The sequence below is a fragment of the Myodes glareolus genome, chromosome 1, assembly GCF_982192425.1.
Source record: "Myodes glareolus chromosome 1, mMyoGla1.1, whole genome shotgun sequence".
In the NCBI taxonomy this organism is placed as follows: domain Eukaryota; kingdom Metazoa; phylum Chordata; class Mammalia; order Rodentia; family Cricetidae; genus Myodes; species Myodes glareolus.
This window is the reverse complement of record NC_142026.1, coordinates 35952858-35976733: the sequence shown is the minus strand read 5'-3', so window position 1 is coordinate 35976733 and position 23876 is coordinate 35952858. Positions and strand designations below refer to the sequence as shown.

Below are 23876 nucleotides of genomic sequence, written 5' to 3'. Positions count from 1 at the left end.
CTACGGGTACCACAGAGGCCAGTCCAGCTCTACAGAGAATTCCTGACCTCCTGGGTCCGGCAGTACCTGGGATCTGAAACAGGGCTCATCTGCGGTTTTCCTGGGTCAGTTCCAGCTTACTCGCTTCTTTTTACCATCACGGGACAAGCCCGGGAAGCACATTCTATAAGATGTTAAGATAATTTAGGGTTCTGCACTAGCTACTTTAGATCTCTGTCCCAGGAAAAGCAGGAGGTTCCCGAGGCAAGACTAGAAGTATAGCGTCGCTTCGCTGAGAAAAAGCCAAGGCATCCAGATAGTCCTTGCAAACTGGATAAGAGAAGGCAGGACTTAGGCATCAGTAGCTACTACGTGCGGTGTGCCTGGGACGGGGTGGAGGCAACTGCAGCTATGCCTTCATTAGGCCAGTTCCCTAGTGTCTGTCCACCCTTCCAAGTTTGTCAGACAGGGGCTCTGGGACATGGTCAGTGCATCATCCTGGCATTGTCCAGGTTCAAGTCACAACTGAATTCCTGTACTGGTTAGGACATTCCAGAGGCTTCTGCTAGCCCCTTCATACTAAATTGGCCCTCACTCCATAGGCCACTGAGGGTAACTGGCATCAAGAATGTCAGTGTGGGGCTGGAGAGATGGCTCAGCGGTTAAGAGCATTGCCTGCTCTTCCAGAGGTCCTGAGTTCAATTCCCAGCAACCACATGGTGGCTCACAACCATCTGAAATGAGATCTGATGTCCTCTTCTGGCCTGCAGGCAGACACACAGACAGAATATGGTATAAATAATTAATAAATAAATATTTTAAAAAAAAGAATGTCAGTGTGCTGGATAGTTCTATGTCAACTTGATACAAGCTTGAAAGGAGGGAACTCCAGTTGAGAAAATGGTCCGTAAGATCCCCTTGGAGGGCATTTTCTTAGGTAATAATTGATGGGGGAGGACACAGTCCTTTGTGGGTGGCACCATCCCTGACCTGGTGGTCCTGGGTTCTACAAGAAAACAAGCTAATGAACCAGGCATGATGGTGCACACCTTTAATCCCAGTACTTGGGAGGCAGAGGCAGGTGGCTCTCTGTGAGCTCAAGCCCAGCCTGGTCTACAAAGTGAGTTCTGGGACAGCCAAAGCTATTACATAGAGGAAACCCTGGCTTGGAAAAAAAAAACAAAAAACAAAAACAAACGAACAAACAAACAAAAAAGCAAGAAAAAATGAAAAAAGCAGGTTGAGCAAGTCAGTTAGCAGTATCTCTCTGTGGCCTCTGCATCAGCTCCTGCCTCCATTCTCCTGCCCTGTGTGAGTTCTTGCCCTCCTGTTTATATGGAAGCATGGGTGAAATAAACCCTTTCCTCCCCACGTTGTTTTTGCTCATTTTGTTTCATCACAGCAATAGTAACCCTAACTAATACAGTTACAGTCAGGAACTAGAAAGATGCCCAGAGGGTGTCTGGTCCTTTTCTGTGAACACTCAGCACCTGATCACCACAGCCCTCGTTACCTGGTAGGCCAATAGCATCTTGGACCCCTGGAATTGGTAACAGTTCAGAGCCAGTTAAGATCAGCAATCATGGGGCTGAGGAGATGGCTCAGTGATTATGGGCACTGGTTGTTCTTCCAGAAGACTGGGGTTCAATTCCCAACACACACGTGGCAGCTCACCAGTATCTGTAACTCCAGTCTCAGAGTATCTGATGACTTCTTCTGGCCATTTCGGGTACCAGGTACACACACATGGTGCACAGACATACATATAGATGTAATACTCATACATGTAAAATAAAAATAAATCTTTAAAAAAAAAATGTCAGGCGGTGGTGGCACACACATTTAATCCCAGCACTCAGGAGGCAGAGGCAGGTGGGCCTCTGAGTTCAAGGCCAGCCTGGACACCACATAGTGAGTTCCAGGATAGTCAGAGCTTCATAGGGAAACTCTACCTGAAAAAACAAAGACAAACTAAAAGATCAGCGGTCATGCCAGCAGTGGAGGATCAAACCTTTAATCCCACCACTCAGGGGGCAGAAGCAGGTGGACCTATGTGAATTCTAGGCCAGCCTGGGTCTATAGATCAAGTTCCAGGACAGCCAAGGCCACACAGAGAAACCATCTCAAAAACAAAACAAATAAATCTGCAAGAAAACAAAAATAAATAAACTGGCAGTCAGTCACTTGCCTATCCACCATTATTAAGGACTTTCCCTAAATCCTAACAGCCACCCTGGGAAGTGACTGCTGATACCCTGGATATACATGGAGAATACATCTTGCCACAAAACCACAGCCTCTGACAAAGTTTCCCATGATGGGTCAAAGGCTGGGCTGCCACATCACGGCTATCTTGCCTGTGTGACAAAACGCCTCTCAGGTGGTGGCTGTCTCGAAATGAGGGGCTCGTGCTTCCTGGAGCTTGGCCCCGGCGGTTCCCTGGCAGCCTGATCAGCCTCAACGACCTCGTTCACTTTGTTCCTGGCGATAGTTTCTTGCATTGGCTCTGCTATTTTCTTCTTCTGTTCTACTTTTCTCTTGACAAAAACCTAATCTGTTCAAGGAATCAGGAAACATTCCCAAAGGCTCCTTGAATACGGAGGAACTGATGCGTCAGTCCCCTCCCTTGATTCAGGCCGTTAATGTTATTGATTAAGACTCCGGCTCGCTCTCTGGGGGAATTTATGGATACCCTAAAACAGAAAGAGCTCATGATGGTAGAAGATAGGTAAATTATGAAGGAGAACATATGGAGTGGCATGAGTTAACATTTATGGAGAGGCTAGCCAGAATGAGAGACCCCTGGTGCATTTTAGATAGGAAAGAGAGGCAGGCTATTCTTGACAACATGAAGCCAGCCATTCAATATTGGAGCAAACCCTGGGGGCGGAATCCTGAAGAATGGTATCTAGGTTACCTTGAGGGCAGATATGATTTAGAGCCATGAGAAAGCGCAGTTGGTTAGTGGCTTGAGATGAATTTCAAAGAAAAGCTCTGCCCACCTGACCCTGACCACAAGACTTGCTGAGAATAATCAATTGCCTGTAATCATTTTTTCTATGTAAGCCTTTGTGTCTGCCAACTTTCTTCTGTAATCTCATAAAAGTGATGCTTGAATTTTAGTAAAGTTGCAAGATTCAAACCTCATTAGAGTTGTGTCTGTTTGTCATTCGCCGAATTCCGGGTTCTCCTTAGCCTTCACTCCTGTTCCCCCTCGGTCATCGATCTCCAAGAGAGTCGGTCTGAGGCACTGGGCCTCATGCTAACCAGTGTCTGGAAACTCAGCACTGTCCAAGGGAATGTCTAAGACAACTCAGTAATGTATATTCCCAGATTCATGTGTGGAAGCCCTGACCCCTAATGTGACTGGGGACAGGGCCTACATGTGTGTAATTGAGGCTAAGTAGGGACTTACGGTTGGGATCTGCAGGACTTGCTATAAACACATACTAGGGACTGGCGATGTAGCCGTTTGATAGAGTACTTGCCTAGCATGCTTAAAATTCTGTATGTCACTGTGTAAGGCCAGGCTGATCTGGAACAAGCTATATAGACCAGGCTACCTCAACTCAGAGATCAGCCTGCCTGACCTCCCATGTGCTGGGATTATGGGTATGTGCCACCATACCTGGCAGTGGCAGCTCACACCTATAATCCCAGCATTTGAGAGGTAGAGGCAGGTGGATCTCTGTGAATTTGAGCCTGGTCTACAGAGCTAGTTCCAAGACAACTAGGGCTGTTACACAGAGAAACCCTGTTGCGAAAATAAGAATTTAGAAGACATACTAGAGAATTCCCTTCCCACCTAGCCCCACTCACCTTGCCATGTGAATGCACATGAGAGGCAGCTGCCTACAACCCAAAAGCAAAGCCCTCGGCAGATACCAACTGTGTGTGTGCATACACGTTAGGTTCCAGGCCCGAGACAGGCGCATATCAGGCAAGTGTTCTACCACTGAGACAGAGTCTCCCGACCCTCAGCAATACCTTATTTTTTTAAAAATACTTATTTATTTATTATGTATACAATATTCTGTCTGTGTGTATGCCTGCAGGCCAGAAGAGGGCACCAGACCCCATTACAGATGGTTGTGAGCCACCATGTGGTTCCTGGGAATTGAACTCGGGACCTTTGAAAGAGCAGGCAATGCTCTTACCCTCTGAGCCGTCTCTCCAGCGCAGCAATGCCTTATTAAGCAGCCCCTAGCACTCCCATTCATGCTCACATCTTCCATGGGAGTGTGGAAGCCCAGCACTGGCAACTGACCTCCCCGTGTACCCAACGGAAGCCAAGTTCAGGGTCCTAAGTCCATAAAGTCGTTTGGTGACACCCTCAACTCTGAGGAAGTGAACGTGAGACACACTCACCTCTGACACAGCATAGGGATGATACAAGCCTGTTTTCAAAATGATCTACTTACAAAAGTTTCTTCCCAAAAATACTTTATTTATTAAACAATATATCCATAATCCATGATCCAAAAATACAGATATACATCTTTACATTATTTAATAAAAAGATTTACAATAGTATCTCTCCTTTACAAAGGGGACAAAGGTAATAATTCCTTGAAAATAAAATGTGACATTCATGTTAAAGCTGCATCATCCTGATGGATGGAGTGTGGTGAAGAAGGACCACCACAGCACATTCTGAGGGAAAAGACACTTCTTAGACCTCCCTGCTTTTTTAAAGCTCCTCTTGGCACAGGCAGTGAAGACCAATCTCTGCTCACAGAAAACAGGGTTCAAAGCCTGAAATAAATGTCCCTCACTGTTTGATTTCACACCCTGAAGACCTAACCTCCCAGCCTCCTAACAGGGCCAACCCTGGCACCATATCACGTGGAGGAGTTGATCTCCGAACAGTGTTATTGCTTGAAGCAGCCCTGCCAAGGCCTTCTGGAGACAGGTGAGGGATAGAAGGCAAGATGCTGTATCCACAGGAGCAAGCAGGCGGCCACTTCCCCAGCCATCCACAAGCCCTCCCACCACACGGCTCTTCGGCTCTTCACGGCAGAGTAGAAACACAGTCGGTGGCCTGACTCCTGCTGACGTCACCTGCTGGACAGGCGAGTGGTCAGTACTGCTTGGACCATCACACCGCTAGCATGTTCACAGATCGTGGGGCTCAGTTTTCTATTAATTCATCATGCTTCTATAAGAAACGGGAGAAATTCAAACTACTGATAATATGCACAGAAAATGGGGAAGATGATTCCTCTCCTCTTAGCAAAATACTCACATACTTACAAGGAAGGGGAATGAGACAGCAAAGACCCAGTCTTGGCTGCCACCCTGACCTGTGGGGGTCATCCTACTCACTCAAAAGCCAGGTCTCAATGGGCAGGCATGGAGTAGTATCTGGTCCAATGATGGAGACAGCTAGGGCTCCTAGAACGGTGCTCAGTGGCACAGCACCACAGTACACTTTTCCTCGAATAGCCTCCCTGCTCACAGATACTAATAATGGGACAAGCACTCACTCCATCAGAGCCCAACAATGATGCAAAAGACCTTCCTTCCTACTTTTTTCTGTTCCGTTGCCAAGGATCAAACCTAGACCATCATTTTTGTATGGTCTAGGTTTTGTATGCTCACCAACATACAACCAATGCCACACTGAACTTCACATATGGTAGGCAAGTGATTCCACCACTGAGTTAATCCCCAAACCCATGAATTCTGTTGTTTCCAAGCTGTATGAATCTTATTTTGGTGACATTACTATAATTGTAAAAAAAAAAAGAAAGAAACGAAAGAAAGAAAAGAAAAAAGGCAGAAAACTTTAGAAATTTGCAAAATAAATAAATGTCAGAAGCCAGTATGCAGGATGGCCCCAAAGATGGAGTTTAACTAGCCTCTAGCAGGTCCACCAGGAAACTCTCCTCCGCCTCAGGCTGAATCTCAGGTATCAAATCAGTTTCTAACACATTATCAGGCAAGATCTGATTTAAAACTTCTTGTGCTTACAGACATTATAAGAGGTCCAGACATTACAGGTGGCACACACCTATAATTACAACATTTCATGGCTAAGGCAGGATGATGCTAGTTCAAAGACTGTCTGGGCTACATAATTAGGCCCTGCCTCCAAATAAATAAATAAATTAAATAAAATTAAAGGATGCATGAGGCCTGACCCCTAGAACTGAAGAAAGAAAAAAATAAAAAAGACTAAAGAATGAAGAAAAAGAGAGGGGGATATAACTCAATCTGTAGAATGCTTGCCTAGCGTGCTTAAAGTTCTGGGATGGAGTCAGATACTAGTGCACACCTTATCGAACTGTGAGGCACACGCCTTTAGTCCCAGCATTTGATAGGTAGAGGAAGGCAGATCTCTGAGTTCCAGGACAGCCAGAACTATACAGAGAAACCCTGTCTCAAAAAACCAAACCAAACCAAAACTAAAACAATTAAAAGTTCTGGGTTTGATCCCTAACACTGTAAAACCATACTTCTTGGCGCACACCTGTAACTTTAGCATTTGGGAGGTGGAGGAAGGAAGATCAAAGTTATCCTCAGCCACATTGTGAGTTCAAAGCCAGCCCAGGATACATAAGACCTGGTCTTTAAAATAAAAGGGAAAAGAGAGAAAAAATTGTGTAACGTATCCTCACAACCTTTAGTACGACAAAAAGCTAAATTAAGAAATGAAAATGTCTAGCCGGCAGTGGCGGCGCATGCCTTTAATCCCAGAACCTGGGAGGCAGAGGCAGGTAAATCTGTAGCTTGAGGCTAGCCTGGAAGAAATCTAGTTCCAGGACAGCCAGGGCTACAAATGAAACCCTGTCTCGAAAAACCAAAAACCAACCAACCAACCAACCAACCAAACAAACAAAAAAACCCCAACCAACCACCACCAACAAAAACCCAACAACAAAAAAGAAATGAAAATATCTAATCTGAGCCTGAGAAGGGGTCCCCAGGAAGAAAGCCAGCCCCTCAAGTCCAGAGGCCACAGGAACCACATTTCCAAAGCTCCTCCTAGTCTAGAGACAAGCTTGGACAATTGCCTAGCAGCTGCTCCCACCTGCCTGGCACTTGCTGCCCAGGAAGGGTCAACATGGACCAACTAACTCAGTAGCATAAACACAAGCCATTTCTGTCTCCCTCTCTCGCCGGGATAGACCTGCAGGACACCCTGTCCAGTAAGAACAGGACCATGATGGCATGATGTGGGGCAGATACAACTCCTTCTTGCCTTGGATAAAGTGGGAGGAAATGTATCGATTTAGACATGGCCATCTTAAAACAATATACCCGTCCTCAGATAAACAACTGGTCTCTCCTTAAATTGGAAACTGCATAGCCCAGCTCTGCCCTGCGGGTCTTTCTCTGGAGCGAGGCCAGGGACAGGCTCTCTTTGGTTTTCAGAGAGCCTGAGACACTAGAAAACATGCCAGAGGAATCCTAAGTCACAGGAAGCTCTCAGGATCCGGTCACACTTAAGGAACCACCACAGATGCATCTCAACAGGCCCTGTGCATACATCCCCCCACCCCCGCCCAAATATTTCCAAATTCAACAGTGGTTTTGTGGACACTGGTTAGACGAAGAGTATACTCTAGTTTCCTACCTTCATTCCAGAACTGCTACTGCGCACACAAATTCACAAATCATGTCACATAATTGTAGCCCCTTGAATAGAAGCTGGTGGTCCAGTGGGATGCAATAGCAAAGTCCTAATATCAGCTCACAGTACAGACTCACTTCATAGACACACAGACCCAAGACCTTCATGCTATTACAATAATTTCATCTTCACAGTAAAAAAAAAAGTTAGGAATTCCCAGAGAGGTGGAAGCTCAGCCTGACTGCTTTGTCCGCTGTGGGGCAGTGCTGGTCGGGTAACTGACAGTCCGAGGCTAATGGAAGCTGAATCTCCAGGGCGGGCTGCAAGTTCACATGAAAAGGCGGTGCACAACGAAACAGAGGGCACTTCTACCTGGGAAGAGCCCCCAGTCCCTTCCAGACACATCAGAGGTATGTTGGCCAGGCGTCCCTGGTCTTCAGCCAGGGTCAGAGCACAGCATGGGCCAGCGTCTGGTTAAGACCTGGCTCACAGAACAGCAGCTGAGCTTCCATGGTGCCACAAGCCAGTCCCGGGTGACACAGACACTCAAGGCCGACCCTCTAGTGACAGAGCACTGGCAGTAGACCAGGTGAAAAACGTGTCCAGCCTGCACCGTGCACTTTGCCTACAGCCCCAAGGGACACTCGGCACAGGGGGTGCTGCCATCCCAGTGCTGGGAGGCTGCAGGAGTGGGGAGCCTGCACGGGAAGTCACTGTGGCAAGTCCCTGTGAGATTGTTCTGTGCAAATGGTGCAGTGGCTTCTTATTTTGGAAAATATCCAAAACTACAACTGGCCACTGAATTATTAAATATCAGTTGAAATAAGGTAGTTTTTTAAATGAAAGATAATATTGCAACACGAATGAAGAAATATATTAGCTTGCTCTTCAGTCTGGCACAACAACCTCTTTGTTACTTCTTCTTCCTCTTTTCCTGCACACATCGGGGACAGAACCTGTGACGAGAAAGACATGGGGATTAACCTTCTGCATCGTACCTCCTGGCACACAGGATACCCAAGTACATACTTCCTGCCTCCCCCAAGGTAGCTGGATTCAGGGAAGACAGAGCCGGAGGGCAGCTACACCAAGTGAGAGGTGCAGTCTTTCACCTGGGAGCACTGACTGCATATCTGAGGCTGACTAGTACATGTCGGCACGGTCTTGTGATAAAGTTGATAAAACTGGTCCTATTATGAGGTGCCCCCTACTGAGGTGACATCAACGGCTGGCTGGCAGACTGGGCATGCTGAAGACCCCATGCGCAGGCACGGGCCTGATAAGCCTGTAGACTCTAGTTCCTGAGACAGCTGCACTTGGCCTTGGAGACTGAATGGGTCACACAGGTACCAATGCTGTCGGTCAAACACATCAGAGCCTCAGACAGTATTCACGAACACTCAGAACACAACAGCCACTCAAGATCCAAAGAGACATTCCAGTAAGGTCCTGATGTGTGAGCCAGCTCTCTGTCACGTGCTACAGCTGGCATCACTTCCCTCTGTGCTCAGAAGCTCTGAGTACCTACCAGTGCCGCAGTGACCATGTCAGTTAGAAGCTACGAGTCCCTCTGAGGAAGCCCATTCCGGTAACTACAGAAAGACACGCTAGAACCCCACTCCCCAGTTCCTCTGTCTGGCTTTGGGCCTAGCACATCGAGTAGCTGCCAGGCTTACAGACTCTCCGAGGTTGATGTGACATCCCAATAGCTTTGTCAGATTCCCTACCTGGAGATCCTGCAAACAACGCACCACGTCCAACTTGAACCTGAAGTCAGATTCCACTGCCTCACACGAGCCTGCTCTTTTCCCTTTCCTCAACCGAGTAACCACCACCCATCGGCAGCCCAGCCATATACCTGCTCCCACACACCTACTGTCACGGCAGCCCACCCACCCACCTGCTCCCACACACCCACTGCCATGGCAGCCCACCCACACACCTGCTCCCACACACCCACTGCCACAGCAGCCCAGCCATACACCTGTTCCCACACACCCACTGCCACGGCAACCCACCCACACACCTGCTCCACACACCCACTGCCACGGCAACCCAGTCACATACCTGCTCCCACACACCCACTGCCACGGCAACCCACCCACACACCTGCTCCACACACCCACTGCCACGGCAGCCCAGCCCACTCCCACAGGGCACAGGCCCAGTCAAAGCACGTGCATGCCATATGGTTCTTGTAACATGAAATAAGGAGCCATGCACAGTAGGCATACTTGATAAGGTGAGATTACATTCACACCACACACATTATCAGTACACTGACCAAAGTCCTTGCAACACCGCATACACCCCTCCTTTACCAGGTGACTCTCAAACTGGCCACGGGCTGATCTACACACCAAGAATGTTACCATGAGACAGATGCTCCAACTGCTCCTAGGAGGAAGGCCCAAGCCCTACTATTTCATTTTAAGAACAAGCATCCACTTTTAACATAAGTCAACAAAACCAGGTTTTTATTCAAAGAAAACCTTGAGACCCTCTTGAACAGTAAGTTGTCTGCTGACGGCTGAATGCAGGACGGAAACAGGGACATGCAAACCTCCTATGTCCTGGTAGATGGAGCCCCCTGGAGGGGAACACAATTCTTTTTTTTTTTTTTTTTTTTTAGCATCACCACAACTATAAGTTTTATTATTCTTATTTTAAACCGTTTAATGTCCCCAAGGGGGTACACCGTTCCTGGAGGTACTGCAATACCAGGTCGATGCGTTGAGTGGACGGAGCAAGCTCCTATTCCAACTCCTAGTTCCAAAAATCCAATTAATATATTGTCCTCGGATACAGGACGTATCAGATATTAAACTGATAAAACAGATACTACACTTGATCTTAGCCAAAAGGCCGAGAAGCGACGGAACACAACAATTCTACAGCTACTTCCTATGTTCTCCATGATCCCCATTTTCCCCTGGAGACAAGAACCTGCTCTCCTCGTCATCGCTGAAAATAACTGCTATCCAACCTGGAGCCAGAGGGCAAAGGTGACACAGTCCAGTGGTAGAGCACTGGCCTGGCACACTGGGTGCACGCTGGGTGCACACTGGGCTGGAGGCAAGGAGCCCTTCTTCAAAGGGCGGCACTGTAATACTATACACACCCAGGCAAGCTGAGCAGTAGACCTCCGTCTCTAAGTCTGCCAACACCACCACCTCCCCTCCCCAGTCAGGACCAATGCTGTAGAAATACGGAGACATACAACAAGACCCAGAGCACCAGACTGTCCGAGGCTGCGTTCAACCCCATACTAACCACTTTCCTTTGGGCTTTGTGGTGAGATCCACGCAGGCAAAGTGAAACCACTCAATTGGACACTGCAAAGCAAGGGGAAAACCTGTGTCACACCTATGCACTCTGTATGTTAGACATAGAAAGGTTAACACCCACCCAACTCTACAAGGCTCGTCCCAGGGAACATGTATTCTTTTTTTTTAAAATATTTTTTATGGTTTATTTAACTTTATCTTATGTGCATTGGTGTGAAAGTGTCAGATCCCCTGCAACTGGATCTTCAGACAGTTGTGAGCTGCCATGTGGGTGCTGGGAATTGAACTCGCATCCTCTGGAAGAGCAATCAGTGCTCTTAACCACTGAGCCATTTCTTCAGCCCTGGAACATGTATTCTTTAAGATCCACTCATGCTGGGCAGTGGCAGACGGATCTCTGTGAGTTCGAGGCCAGTCTTGTCTACACAGTAAGTTCCAGGATAGCAAGGTTACAGAGAGAAACCCTGTCTCAAAAAACCAAAAAGAAAAGAAAAAAAAAAAGAAGCACTCACATCTGGATTGTCACAGCCGATCATCTCCCCATAGGACACCTGGTGGCACAGGCAGTACGTAGGCTCATTTGGGTCCACAGGCATGTCCAGCACGTCAGAGGGGTGCACAGATAGGATGCTGTCGGTAAACTCAGACCTGAAGGGAGGGAAAGATCTGCTGACTACAGGGCAACAGAAGGAAGGCAGCAGATGCACAAGGTCATACCACTGGCCTTCCATCAATGGCCCAAGGCTTCACTCCCCTGGAGTTAAAGATGCTTGCAGGTTCCAAGGAAAGATTCTACAGTGACCCTGAGCTAATGATCACTCATAAACTTGCTTCCGATTTCCTTGTTACTGGAACTTGGGAACGGCCCTAATACCTGTCACTGAGATACATTTTCAAGGATAACCTCAAAACCTTCCAGCCAAATCTCTAAGAATTTATAGTGAGAATAATATGGTGTGCTAATATCAGCAAAAAGATTCCCTTGGACTGTCACCAGCCACAAATCTGGGCAGCAGCACACAGCAGTCACACTACCCACATACCAGCAGAGGTCGCAGAAGCAGGCAGTGGGGTCTGAGATTGCTAATGACACTCAGCAGCATAAATCCAACACCAGCCATTGCTGCCTACTGGGGACAAAGACCCCTCCAACAGGACAAGGCTGTTGCTTTCTCTGGCCTCCCTCCAGGTGGTGACAAGAGCATGGCCCCCTGCCAGCAGACAGCTAACATTTGGGAAGAGTCTGTGTCTCACCCAAGGCTGACCTCAGGGTTGAGGCACTCACCAGAACCAATGGCTATCCCCTCCTCTCTTGGGAAGGAACACTGGATCCTCTGCATCTACCCAGGTGCCCTTCTTAGTCCCCTTTGGGTTCCAAGTATCTACCCATTAACTTCACCCAGTTGCCCACCCGACTAACAAGAACCAGCTTGGTACATACTATCCTGCTCACTCCCCAATGCCAGAAGCCGCCTCTGGTCTCTGAACAGCCTAGCGAGAATGCGGCCCTTTCACCCTCCCCTGTAACTGCTGCCTACACAGTGCAGCCACCCTTCACTGTAGACCAGGACATTGAACTTACTCTTTACAAGTGGTTTTCTTTTTTTTCAAGACAGGGTTTCCTGGAACTAGCTCTAGTAGCCCAGGTTGGCCTCAAACTCAGAGATCCGCCTGTCTCTGCCTCCCGAGTGCTGGGATTAAAGGCATGCGCCACCACCACCTGGTCTTTTTTATAATTTTATATACATTGGTGTTTTGCCTGCATGTATGTCTGTGTGACAGTGTTGAGTCTCCTGGAACTGGATTTCTAGACAGCAAGGAGCTGCCATGTGGATGCTGGGAATTAAACCTGGGTCCACTGGAAGAGTAGTCAGTGCTCTTAACCACTGAGCCATCTCCAGCCCCTTTACATGTGCTTTTCAAATAATCACGTTAACTGTAGGGCAGCTGACACAGTATAATCCCTAAATCTGTAATACCACTATCCGTACTTACCCCTCAACTAGGAATGATAGCGATAAATTAATATGGCCAGTTCCCATGAGGCCACGGCAAGCACAAGCTGGCACAGCTATGACACAGCTGCTGCTGAGTGCCTCGGTGTTTCCCAGGCCACTACAGCTGCTGCAGATATGCGAGGGTGTGGGCATCTATCCTCTAGCCCAACACCTTGGAGGCTCTGGAACTGGGGCCTCTCCTTAGCAGATAACCCATGTTTTCACAGAAATGTCATAAAAAATGTCTGAGTCCAAGCACTCTACAATATTACTTTCAAGCAACTCCCAAGAGGTCCTTCAAGTAGGAAACTTTCTTAAAGACCTGTGACACTCCACATGCCTTGCCTCCTGGCCTCTGTGGTCCCTTGTGGCCTATTGTCAGTGGACACCACGCAGCCCCCTCTGATGTAGCAAGCCAAGCCCAGAAGTGTGCCTGCCTCTGCTGCTCAATTCTGCCAGTGACATGGACCTTTCCCACAGCAAACTCCACCATTTACCTATTGTAGGAAGCCGCAGCCATTCAGCTATTATGCGACCTGCAGCTTAGAAACTCCAGGTTCAGTCAATCAGGCATGGGGACACCCATCGTTAATGTAGCACCCGGAAAGCTGAGGCAGGAGGATTCTGAGTTCAAAGCCTTTAGAGCCTTAACTATAAAGGAAGTTCAAGGCCAGCTTGTACATACCAGGACCCTGTCTCTGAAATGGAAAACCAAGCATAGGAGAGAGCAGGGGTTGAGAAGACTACCTAGTAAGTAGGACCCCACAGGCGGTCCTTCTTTGTTGACAGAGACTGCTCATTTGTTCCTGGCCACCCAGACCCGAAATAATCTCAGAAACTGTATTAATTAAAACACTGTTTGGGCAATCACTTGAGCAGTTTTTTGTTTGTTTGTTTGTTTGGTTGGTTGGTTTGGTCTATTTGGTTTGGTTTGTTTATCGAGAAAGGGTTTCTCTGTAGCTTTGGAGCCTGTCCTGGAACTAGCTCTTGTAGACCAGGCTGGCCTCGAACTCACAGAGATTCGCCTGTCTCTGCCTCCCGAGTGCTGGGATTAAAGGCACGCAACACCACTGCCCAGCCACTAGTTAGTTCTTATATCTTAAATGAACCCATTTGTATTAATCGGTGCATCACCACGAGGTCGTGGCCTATTGGCAAGGTTCCAGCTGGTGGCTTGTGTCTTTCTCCTCCAGTGGCTACACAGCTTCTCCCTGACTCCACCTACTCTCTCTATATCTCTGTTTGGATTTTCTGCCTGGCTTTACTGTTAAGCCATTGGCCGAAAGCAGCTTCTTTATTAACCAATGATATTCACGGCATAGAGGGAAATCCACATCACCTGTCCATTAGTCAGGTTGACTTCTCTGACCTTTGGCTAGGAAAGCTCCCCTCCCCAGATGTGGCCAGGAAGCTCCCTCCAGACATGACCACCCATGGGCTTACCTAACAATCCCGGTAACCCAGAAGGGACTGAGTTACTTATCCAAGCTTTAGGATAAGGGATTGTAGAAGAAATTGACCCCTTTGTTCCCACAGGCAGGCCTTAGCTTGTTAGAAAACCAGGTCCTGGGGCAACCAAGAAGCTGAACACAGACCTTAGCTTATAGGACCTTACATGGTAAAGAGAAAGGGTCTGGCAGCTTTAGGAAAGTAACTTTCCCTGATACCTATCCTTTGGCCAAGCGGCCATTGAGCCACGGGAACCTGACTGAGCACTGCTCCAGGTCTCCCATGGAAAATGACGGACACCACAAGCTAAACTGATGTATTTAGTTCATCTCATCTAGGTCATGGAAAAAAAACCCACTGAACACAGGCTAGAGACAGGCACTGTGTAGAACTCCAAACAGAAACAGGCAAGTGTCTGTGTAAGCTTCAGGCTCTGAAGCCACAGCTCCCACCCTGATACAGCAAGTCCAGGACTTCAGTGCCTTGGGCACCTCTGGATGCCCACTCTCTGGAAGGTGCTCTGTGTGTCAGATGTCGAGGCCTGAGCACACCCCTCGTTCCAGCAGCCTCCCGACCGAGCACATGCAAACTGGGATGGCGGCTGCACTGCCACTCATGGGCCAGAGAAGAGGGAACAGTCACCAACCAGCCACGGGTGCAGTGAGCCCAGCAAACAGGTCTGAAAGCAGTGACTGTCTCCTAAGCACCAGACCTAACATGGTGGCTCCTTTCAAGGGAGAAACTGAACAGCCTGCCTCATCTGTGAGATTTTAGGAGTAGTTACAATGCCTGTCTTATACCTGAGGCCTTAAGGGGATGCTCCAGCCAGTGGGTACTAGCTTCCCCACCACCTAGAGACCCCTATACTGGGCTCCTCATGCTTAGGACACTATGGAAAACACTCAGTGAAGAAGACAACCAGCAAGACTGTCTGTGCAAACCCAGAAGCACGGCGTCTGGGTTTTGGGGAAGGAAGGAGCAGAGACATCATGCTGCCATCCCACAAGTCTGAAACGCAAAGCTCAAAACCACTTTACAGGCAGCAAGACCCTGGAGTAATAGAGCTGGGTGATCATCTGGCAGATTTGGCAGGAAGGGTGGCCGAGCTATCTACATAACACTTTAGGACCTACATATGGCAGCCACGGACACCCAGTCTCTGTGCTGAATATGAACTAAATGAGTTCTATGTCAACAAAAGCAGAGTGACAATTCCCTCAGCTCTAGAGTCTGTGAGACCAGGGCTTGTTTTCACAGCCAGTTTCTCCTCAACCCAGAAGCAATGAGGGCAGTATGAAGCTGACTTATAGAACAGACACACAGCCTTTCGGGATGTAAACTTGAGAGAGGAGAGCTTTAGAGAGCTATCGTGAGTAAGTTAATGCTCAGCACTCGGGATGCCAGAGTTCAAGGTGCATTGCTTTTTGACCAAAGAATAAGACCTTATCAAAAAAAAAAAGAAGAGGAGGAGGAGGAAGAAGAAAAAAAAAAAAAGAAAAGTTAAGGGGCTGGAGAGACGGCCCAGAGGTTAAGAGTTCTTCTAAACGTCCTGAGTTCAATTCCCAGCAACCACATTGAACGTCCTGAGTTCAATTACATCACAACCATCTGTAATGGGGTCTGGTGCCCTCTTCTGGCCTGCAGGCATACACACAGACAGAATACTGTATACATAATAAATAAATAAATATTTTTTTAAAAAAAAAAGTTAAAAGATTTATGACTAAATGGATAGAAATATACATCATTTTCAAAAATAGGAGCCAAAACTGTATTTTTAAAAAGGGAATCAAATCAAACGGTGCTCTAGCACTGAAAACTATCATCTTTACCAGCATACACAAATTACTAACCCATAGTCTGATCCTCTCCCACAGTCAGCGGACATCTGTAACACAGCTGCGCAGACAGCATGGCCCACTGGGAGAGGTACTGGTTAGATGCACACAGATTAAGCCTCCCCCGAACCCCGGTTCACAGAGGAATTCTACTTAGCAGCACTGCTTAGACCTCAGTTTCTTAAACTGTGGGTCACGAATCCTAAACTATATGAATGTGTGGGGGCGAGGATTCCTCAGAAAATCTGGCAACAGTAGGTTTCAGAATATCCAATAACCAAACCCTAGTCAAAAAACAAAACAAAACAAAACAAAAAACCCAGACCTGTTTAATCTCAGCACTTGAGAAACAGAAGCAGGTGGATTTCTGTGAGTTCCAGACCAGGACTACATGGTGAGATTCTGTCTCAAAATTAAAACAAAGCAAAAACAAAACAAAACAAAACAAACAAACAAAAAAAAACCTAAGAAATTCTTAGCACTGACAATTGTAAAATTAAAAGATCAATCAGCTCAGGGAGGCGGTGGTGGCTCACGCCTTTAATCCCAGCACTTGGGAGGCAGAAGCAGGTGGATCTCTGTGAGGTCAGCCTGGTCTATAAGAGCTAGTTCCAGGACAGGCTCCAAAGCTAAAGAAAAACACTGTCTCGAAAAACCAAAAAAAAAAAAGAAAACAATAAGAATGTTCTAAAACCTTCACTATCAAATCTCAAGCAAAAACAAATTTTTATGTAAAAACAAGTAACATTAATAGGTACCTCACAAAAAAAAAATAGGTACCTCACTAGTATACAAATTTGCTTTATCTTTCATAAATTATAAAATTATATATATGCCAAAGATTTGCTTTAAAATAAATTTCTATACAGTGTATGATCAGCCCTCTTATATACCTATACCTAGTTTTGTGTTTTCTATATCCAGGGTCACATTAAAAAAAAAAAAATCGCAAGTAGCAAAGTTTAAGAAGCCCCAATCTGGAGACTACGAGCAAGAAGTTCAGGGAAGCCATAGGCTCATGTGAAGCCATGCTCCCACAGCTGTGCAAATTAGGGAGCCACTGTAGTCATCCAAGATCAGAAAGAGGTAAAGATTGGCTGGGACATACTTCAGCTGGCAGAGTACCTTCCTGTATAAAGCCTTGAGTCGATTCCCAACTCTGCATACACCAGACTTCACAGCACTTGCCTGTACCCAGCACTTGGAGAGACAGGCAGGAGGATCGGAAATTTAAAGTTATCCTCAGATACATAGTGTGTTGGGAGGCTAACCTGGGCTAGAGACTCTGCCTCAAAAACAAAAACTCTTTTGCAAACATTTAAAATGAGCCGGCAAAGGGCTGGAGAAATGGCTCAGAGGTTAAGAGCAGTTGCAGAAAACTGGGGTTCCGTTGCCAGCATCCACACGGTAGCTAACAACTATCTGTGACTCCAGCCACAGAGGATCCAGTGCCCTCTTATAGCCTACAAGGGCAACACACACACGTGGTATACAAACATGCACCTAGTCAAAAAACACCCACATATAGAAAACAAAATAAAATGAGCCTACGATTGTGCCAGACATAATCAGTTCTCCACCATGGATTGAGCAGGGACTCATGAGGTCCTTACCTCAGCTGAGTAGTTACGTCAGGCTGCTAGGACAGCGAGTCACCCTTCAGTGCTGGAGTCACTGGTAATATGAACAACTCCATACACACTCACGTAAACAAACCTAGTTAAACCGGACGGACCATTAAAAAAAAGGCTGAGGGCATTAAAGTAGGATACTTGTTGAAAATAGGGGTCCAGAAGGAGCAGAAGGGGGATAAAAGAAGATAATGGCGGAGGGGGGATGAATATGCTCGAAATACTTTACATACAAGTATGAAACTGTCAAAGACTATTTTTTTGAAAAATTTAAAGCTAAGCCAGGTGGTGGTGGAGCAGGCCTTTAATGCCAATACCCAGAAGGCAGAGGCGGATCTCTGTGAGTTCAAGGCCAGTCTAGCTATTACACACAGAAACTCTATCTCAAACAAACAAACAAACAACAACAACAAAAAAGTTCAAGCTAAAAATTTACGGTCTGTATTTTCAGTACTTAAGTGCTTAGGAGTCTGAGGAAGAAAAATCATTAGTTCAGGGCCTGGCTCGGCATGCGCGTTAAGTGCTAGAGTAGTGGGAAGTCACCCAGGCATTCTCCCTGCTGCTCGAAAACCAGTGTTCCATCGGGAAAAGAGGGCGGAAACATCTTACCCGCTTTTATGCTTCTTTTTCTTAGGTGTGTCCTCTTCTGATGTCCTCCTGCCTCGGCCCCTGGAGCTTCTCTTTTCTTTCTGACTCCGACTTTCTGAAGGACAAAGACCCATTATTATCACAGGACAGACCAATGTGGAACAAGATTCACCCACACTCATTTACCACCGTGTCCCTAACACATTTAGAGGAAAGCCTTCCAAACCGTAATCACTAGCAAAGAGAACATCAGTCAACTTGCTTTTCAAGCTTCGTGATCCAGTGCTTTCAAAGTCGCTTCCGTCCATCCTGTCCTTCAGGTCAGCCTCAAAGCGTGCCAGGTCAGCATCAAGCCTTCGAATGTGTTTGTCCACCTGCAAAAGTACACCTGAACATGTGACTTCATAGTAAAACAAAGGCTAGGGATGCAGCTCAGAGGCTCAGCGCTTGCCTGGTATGCACAAAGCCCTGGATTAGACCTCCCCAAGGAAATACCAACAAACAAACAATGGTTCCACCAACAAGCAAGACAAAGAGGCCCAAAAAAGCAAAATCATTGGAGTAGGCCCAAATGGCGACCCCCCCAATGTGCCCTCTCTCTGGGTGCTCCAAACTCCCGTACACCTTTCTCTTTCTGCGGCATGGGAGGCAGGAGTGAAGGCCTGCACTGCGCCCCCTGCACTCACCATCTCACAGGTCTGCATGGCCAGCCGCACCCCTGCACTCACCATCTCACAGGTCTGCATGGCCAGCCGCACCCCTGCACTCACCATCTCACAGGTCTGCATGGCCAGCCGCACCCCTGCACTCACCATCTCACAGGTCTGCATGGCCAGCCTTGCCTCTGCACTCACCATCTCACAGGTCTATATGGCTAGCCTTGCCTCTGCACTCACCATCTCACAGGTCTGCATGGCCAGCCTTGCCTCTGCACTCACCATCTCACAGGTCTGCACGGCCAGCCTTGCCTCTGCACTCACCATCTCATAGGTCTGCATGGCCAGCTGCACCTTGTCGTCACTGTACTCCTTGCACTTGCTATAGGCGTTCTGGATCTTCTGCAGGTGTTCCACACGCTGGTCTGAAGAGAGAGTCTTCACTGTGGAAATATACTCCGCAGCCAGGATGTCAATCTCTGCCTTCTTATCTAAGGGGGACAGGTGAGAAGCTGAAGCAAGAGGTAGAGTGACACGCATCCAAGAAGCTGGCAGGAGCATCACTGCCATGTCAGTGTGCACTTTCTGGTACAGCGACTTACCCCGGGCAGACCCGGCACAAGCATCGTCCAGCAAGTAGTCAAACTGCCCTGACTCTCATGAACAGCAAATTTTATGGTCATCTTGTCTACCTCCTGGTGCACAACTTAGTCACATACCCAGAGGAGAAGCACTTAGGCACCAAAATACACTTAGGAAAACACACACAACACGCAAAAGCAAGAAACAGTGAAAAAGTTCAACCCACAGTAAGACTAGTGAGCAAGGCTATGCTACAACTACACCACCTAGGACACAGGCCAACTAGTGACTTACAACCTATGGTTGAGTCCAACAGATGTTGACAGTGAACAACAGAGCAAAACGTGTAAAAACACGCTGCATGCTTCCAACAGTAGGGACACACAACTCTGCTCTAACTGAGAAGTGGGACTTCTTCAGACGACAACCATTGACTTGCAGCTCAGAGCAAACATTATTCCACACATAAAATCCATAGCAAAGTCATATAAAATTGTCTTCCAAACACAAATTTTCCCTGTTTAGACGAGTTGCAACCCCCTCAGGATAGTTCAATACAGTTGGAAATGTTCCAAAATGGAAAAACATAAAATCCAAAATAGTCCTGGCCCAAAGCATTTTGGATAAGGAACACTCACTTATAAACGGTGCAGAAATGGGAAAAAACTTGGAAGGAGAAGAGCAACAAACATTCTGACTATAAGGACAATAGCTGAAAAGCTCTAAGAATCGTGTAAGAAGCCAGAAACCAGGCTGGGGAAATAGCTCAGTGGGTAGAGCCGTCACTGTGATAATGACATGAGTCCAAGTCTCCTAGAACCAAGTGTGGGAAAAAAAGGGGTGGGGGAGCCTGGAGAGATGGCTCAGCAGTTAAGAGCACTGGCTGCTCTTCCAGAGGTCCTGAGTTCAATTCCCAACAACCACATGGTGCCTCACAGCCATCTGTAATGAGATCTGGTGCCCTCTTCTGGTGTGTAGGCATACATGACAGACAGAACACTGTATACAAAATAAATAAATCTTAAAAAAAAAAAAAAGAGCCAAGTATGCTAGCATGTGCATCTGTATTCCAGCACACTCACTGGAAGATGGGTGCCAGAGACTGGAAAATCCCAACTAAGCTGGTATATGCAGTAGTGAACAAGAAAAGAGACCTTGTCTCAAACGAGGTGGAAGGTGAGGTCTGAACCCAAGGCTGTCCTGTCCTCTGACCCCTACCCATATGCCATGACAAGTGTGTGCCCACACACGTGCATACACACATATCATGTATGTACACACAGAGAGATTAAAAACAAGCAAACAAACAAAAACCAAGAAACTATACCTGAGTTAAAAGCACCAGCACTCTCCTCCCGACCCCTACACTTGGGAGTTCATGGGGCACCCTAGGCTATGGAATAAAACCTCATCTCTAAATAAATAAATAAGAATCTGAGATGGGCATGGTGGTACACACCTCTAATCTCAACATTCAGGAGACAGAGGCAGGTGGATCCCTATGAGTTTGGCCTGCTCTACACAGGCAGCTCCAGGCCAGTCAAGGCAATATAGAAAGACCTTGTCTCAAAAAACTACACAAGAAAAAACCCATCCACCAAGTGCAGACAGAGTTTTGTTTTTATAAGCAATCTTAAATCTCCATGTTAATTATTTGGAAGCGGGCGGTCGGGACAGGAAAACTCTGACTACAAGTAAGACAGTGGTGGTGCATGCCTTTAATCCCAACACTTGGGAGGCAGAGGCAGGCAGACCTCTGAATTCGAGGTCAACCTGGTCTACAGAATGAGTTCCAGGACAGCCAGGGATACACAGAGAAATCCTGTATCGAAGAACAACAAAAAGTACCAGCACTCCCTCCAAGACATTGTATGAGGCAAAGCCTGTGCTATACAAGGTCCCTTCAGAGCTCTCTGATACCCTGTGTCCTTTGCCATCTCTCTCTCTGACCAATGGTCAAAACCCAGCTCAGGCTATACCCACCTTCCGTTCTCTGGTCTAGCTCTCGCATCAGCTGGAAGTTTCTCTGAAGTTCACAGGGAAGGTTCTCAATGCCTGAAAGAGACAAGAAAATGCTGTACTTCTCAGCAGACAAAAATCTGCCTCTAGGGCTGGAGAGATGGCTCAGCTATTAAGAGCACTTACTGCTCTTCCAGAGGACCCGGGTTCAATTCTCATCACCTATGTGAAAGCTCACAGCCATCTGTAACTTCAGTTCTGGGGATCTGATGTCCTCTCTGGCCTCAGAGGGCACTGTACCCATGTGGTGCATAGACATACATGCAGGCAAAACACACATATACACAAAATAAAATAAATAAATCTTTACTGGGGAGAGAAAAATCTATCTCCAGGGCCTTACACCAAAGCCTGTCTAGCAGGCTTCATCATCTATTTCTGTTCCAGTTAGGAACTAAAATGACTGAGACCATTTTAGGGGCAGGTATCAACAGCCCGAGAGAACCTGAGTCCTATTGTGATATTTCATCTGTATTTTAATAAATAAAGCTTGCCTGAAGACCAGAGAGTAAAACAGCCCCACTAGTCAGCCTTACAGACCAGGCAGCAATAACACACACCTTTAATCCCAGCCCTAGAGAGGAATATAAAATGGGAGGAGATGGCTCTCACAGAGTCTCTTTCTGAGATTCCTGGAGGCAGAATGTCATTTCGGACTGAGGTAGAGAGATAAGGGCCAGTAGTTGGCTGTTTTGCTTTTCTGACTTTCAAGTTGAACCCCAATGTCTGCCTCTGGGCTCTTATTAGATGTGCTAAAGAGTCCTCCTGGATTTCTCCAACCTTGTCCTGGTAGCTACTGCACCAGGAACTGTAGATCAAGCGGTCCCCAAGACATGTTCTCTCTGCACGGCCCTACATATCAGCCTCTAGCCACACACAGCCGTGAGCACTGGAAATGCAGCCAGTGCCACCGAGCAGCTCTCAGTCCCTGTGGTTAGAGTGGGCTGGTTGACCACTGGTGAAGAGTCACCTGCATCAAGCTCTCAGCAGGCTCCAGATGCCTTCTGGGTCCTGTCCCACTCCAAATACTCTCCACAGCCAACAAGGCCAGTATTTTGGGCCTACATCTTATAAAACTTGCTGTTATAAGCCTGTGTCTTCCTGAGCTCACTGAGACATTATCACCCACAGCCTGACTCCATGGCCCTGGTAACCAGTTACCACTCGACCCTCCAGTGGCCCTCCCTACTCTCAGAGAGAGGACCCTTTATCTGCAGTCTCCACATCTACATCTATTCCCAGGCCTGAATCTTCTATGAACTTAAAAAAAGGGGGTGGGGGGGATGATGAGTGTGCCTCAACTATCAGTGAGTTGTGGAGAAATGGGGCTCCTGCCCACATGTGGCACAGGGCAGGTGGGGAGTGTGGACATCAACCATCACACGATGCCAACACTGAAATGAATCCGTCTTGGATCTGCCTCAGAATACCCACTGGATGGGCACTAGAAAGATCACATTGGACACCCACTTCCCAAGCCCGGCTAGATAATCAAGGCAGAAGGGCGCCGCATTGGTTGATCCACCTCCCTACAAAGGGTCTCAATTCCTCATATGTAAAGAGTGGAAAAATAATCTCCCTCAATTCTCGCCAGGAGTCAATCTCACCATCTAAAAAATAAACGGAGGAAGACATGCCTGGGATGTCAAAGATCAACCCATCACATAGGACATTCTCCCCTGTCAGACTGGCTTGTGATAGACAGCACGACTTCCCGCGAAAAAACGTACCACTAGCCTGAAGCTCCCTACTGCTGTTCCAAAAGCAAACACCACAAGCATCAGGTTAAGAAGGGGCGGACCTCCCCCCCAAGCAAGACTAAACTGGAGGGGAGGAGACCGGGGCGTGGTCGGCGTCGGCGTCGGGGGGTGTGGCTGAAGCGGAGAGGGCGGGCTGAGCCTCAGGCTCCGCCCCTCCGTGACGCACCTAGAATTGGCGCGGCGGAGGCGGCGGGACCCCGCGCCGCGACCCACGCCCTCCATCCACGGCCCCGCCCCAGACCGGCCGTGAGCCCCCACTTGTCCCCATGACCAGTCCCCATCCGCGACCGCATCCCGGGGTCCCGCACGGGTCGCGGTGGGCCAGGGGCGGCGGCGGCGCAGACCCGCGAGGGCGGCGGCTCGGCCAAGGTGCTTACTGTCCAGATAGTGCTCCAAGTACATGGCAGTCGCCATCTTCGCTGCGGCCACGCTCGGGGTCTGCGCGAGCGGGCGGTGCCGCGGACTCGGGGCGGGGCGGCGCCGCGCGCTCACTATTCATGAGCCGCGCGCGCCG

General features: G+C 47.8%; 1 protein-coding gene and 1 non-coding gene across 4 annotated transcripts; both read right to left on the bottom strand.

The window, feature by feature from the left end:
• Positions 1-4405: 4405 nt before the first annotated feature.
• On the bottom strand, positions 4406-23831 carry Ing5 (inhibitor of growth family member 5). 3 transcript variants are annotated; one of them, XR_015737751.1, is made up of 9 exons: positions 23740-23831; positions 21567-21638; positions 19326-19492; positions 18611-18719; positions 18367-18460; positions 11355-11490; positions 10829-10890; positions 7559-8511; positions 4406-5137 (listed from the first exon to the last, which is right to left on the bottom strand). XR_015737751.1 is itself a non-coding variant. In XM_087905858.1 (9 exons), exons 3-9 carry the CDS (start codon positions 21592-21594, stop codon positions 8469-8471), a joined length of 639 nt encoding a protein of 212 aa, XP_087761984.1. In that variant the 5' UTR covers positions 21595-21638; positions 21729-21836; positions 23740-23795; the 3' UTR covers positions 4406-8468. The 3 variants fall into 3 exon arrangements, 2 of the variants coding, with proteins under 2 accessions (XP_087761984.1, XP_087761982.1); XM_087905858.1 differs by adding an exon at positions 21729-21836 and having other exon boundaries at positions 4406-8511; positions 23740-23795; XM_087905856.1 differs by having other exon boundaries at positions 4406-8511.
• Positions 10243-10432, bottom strand: LOC125405425 (U2 spliceosomal RNA). Its single transcript, XR_007233564.1, has one exon. It is a non-coding gene; the product is annotated as a U2 spliceosomal RNA (small nuclear RNA).
• Positions 23832-23876: the final 45 nt, after the last annotated feature.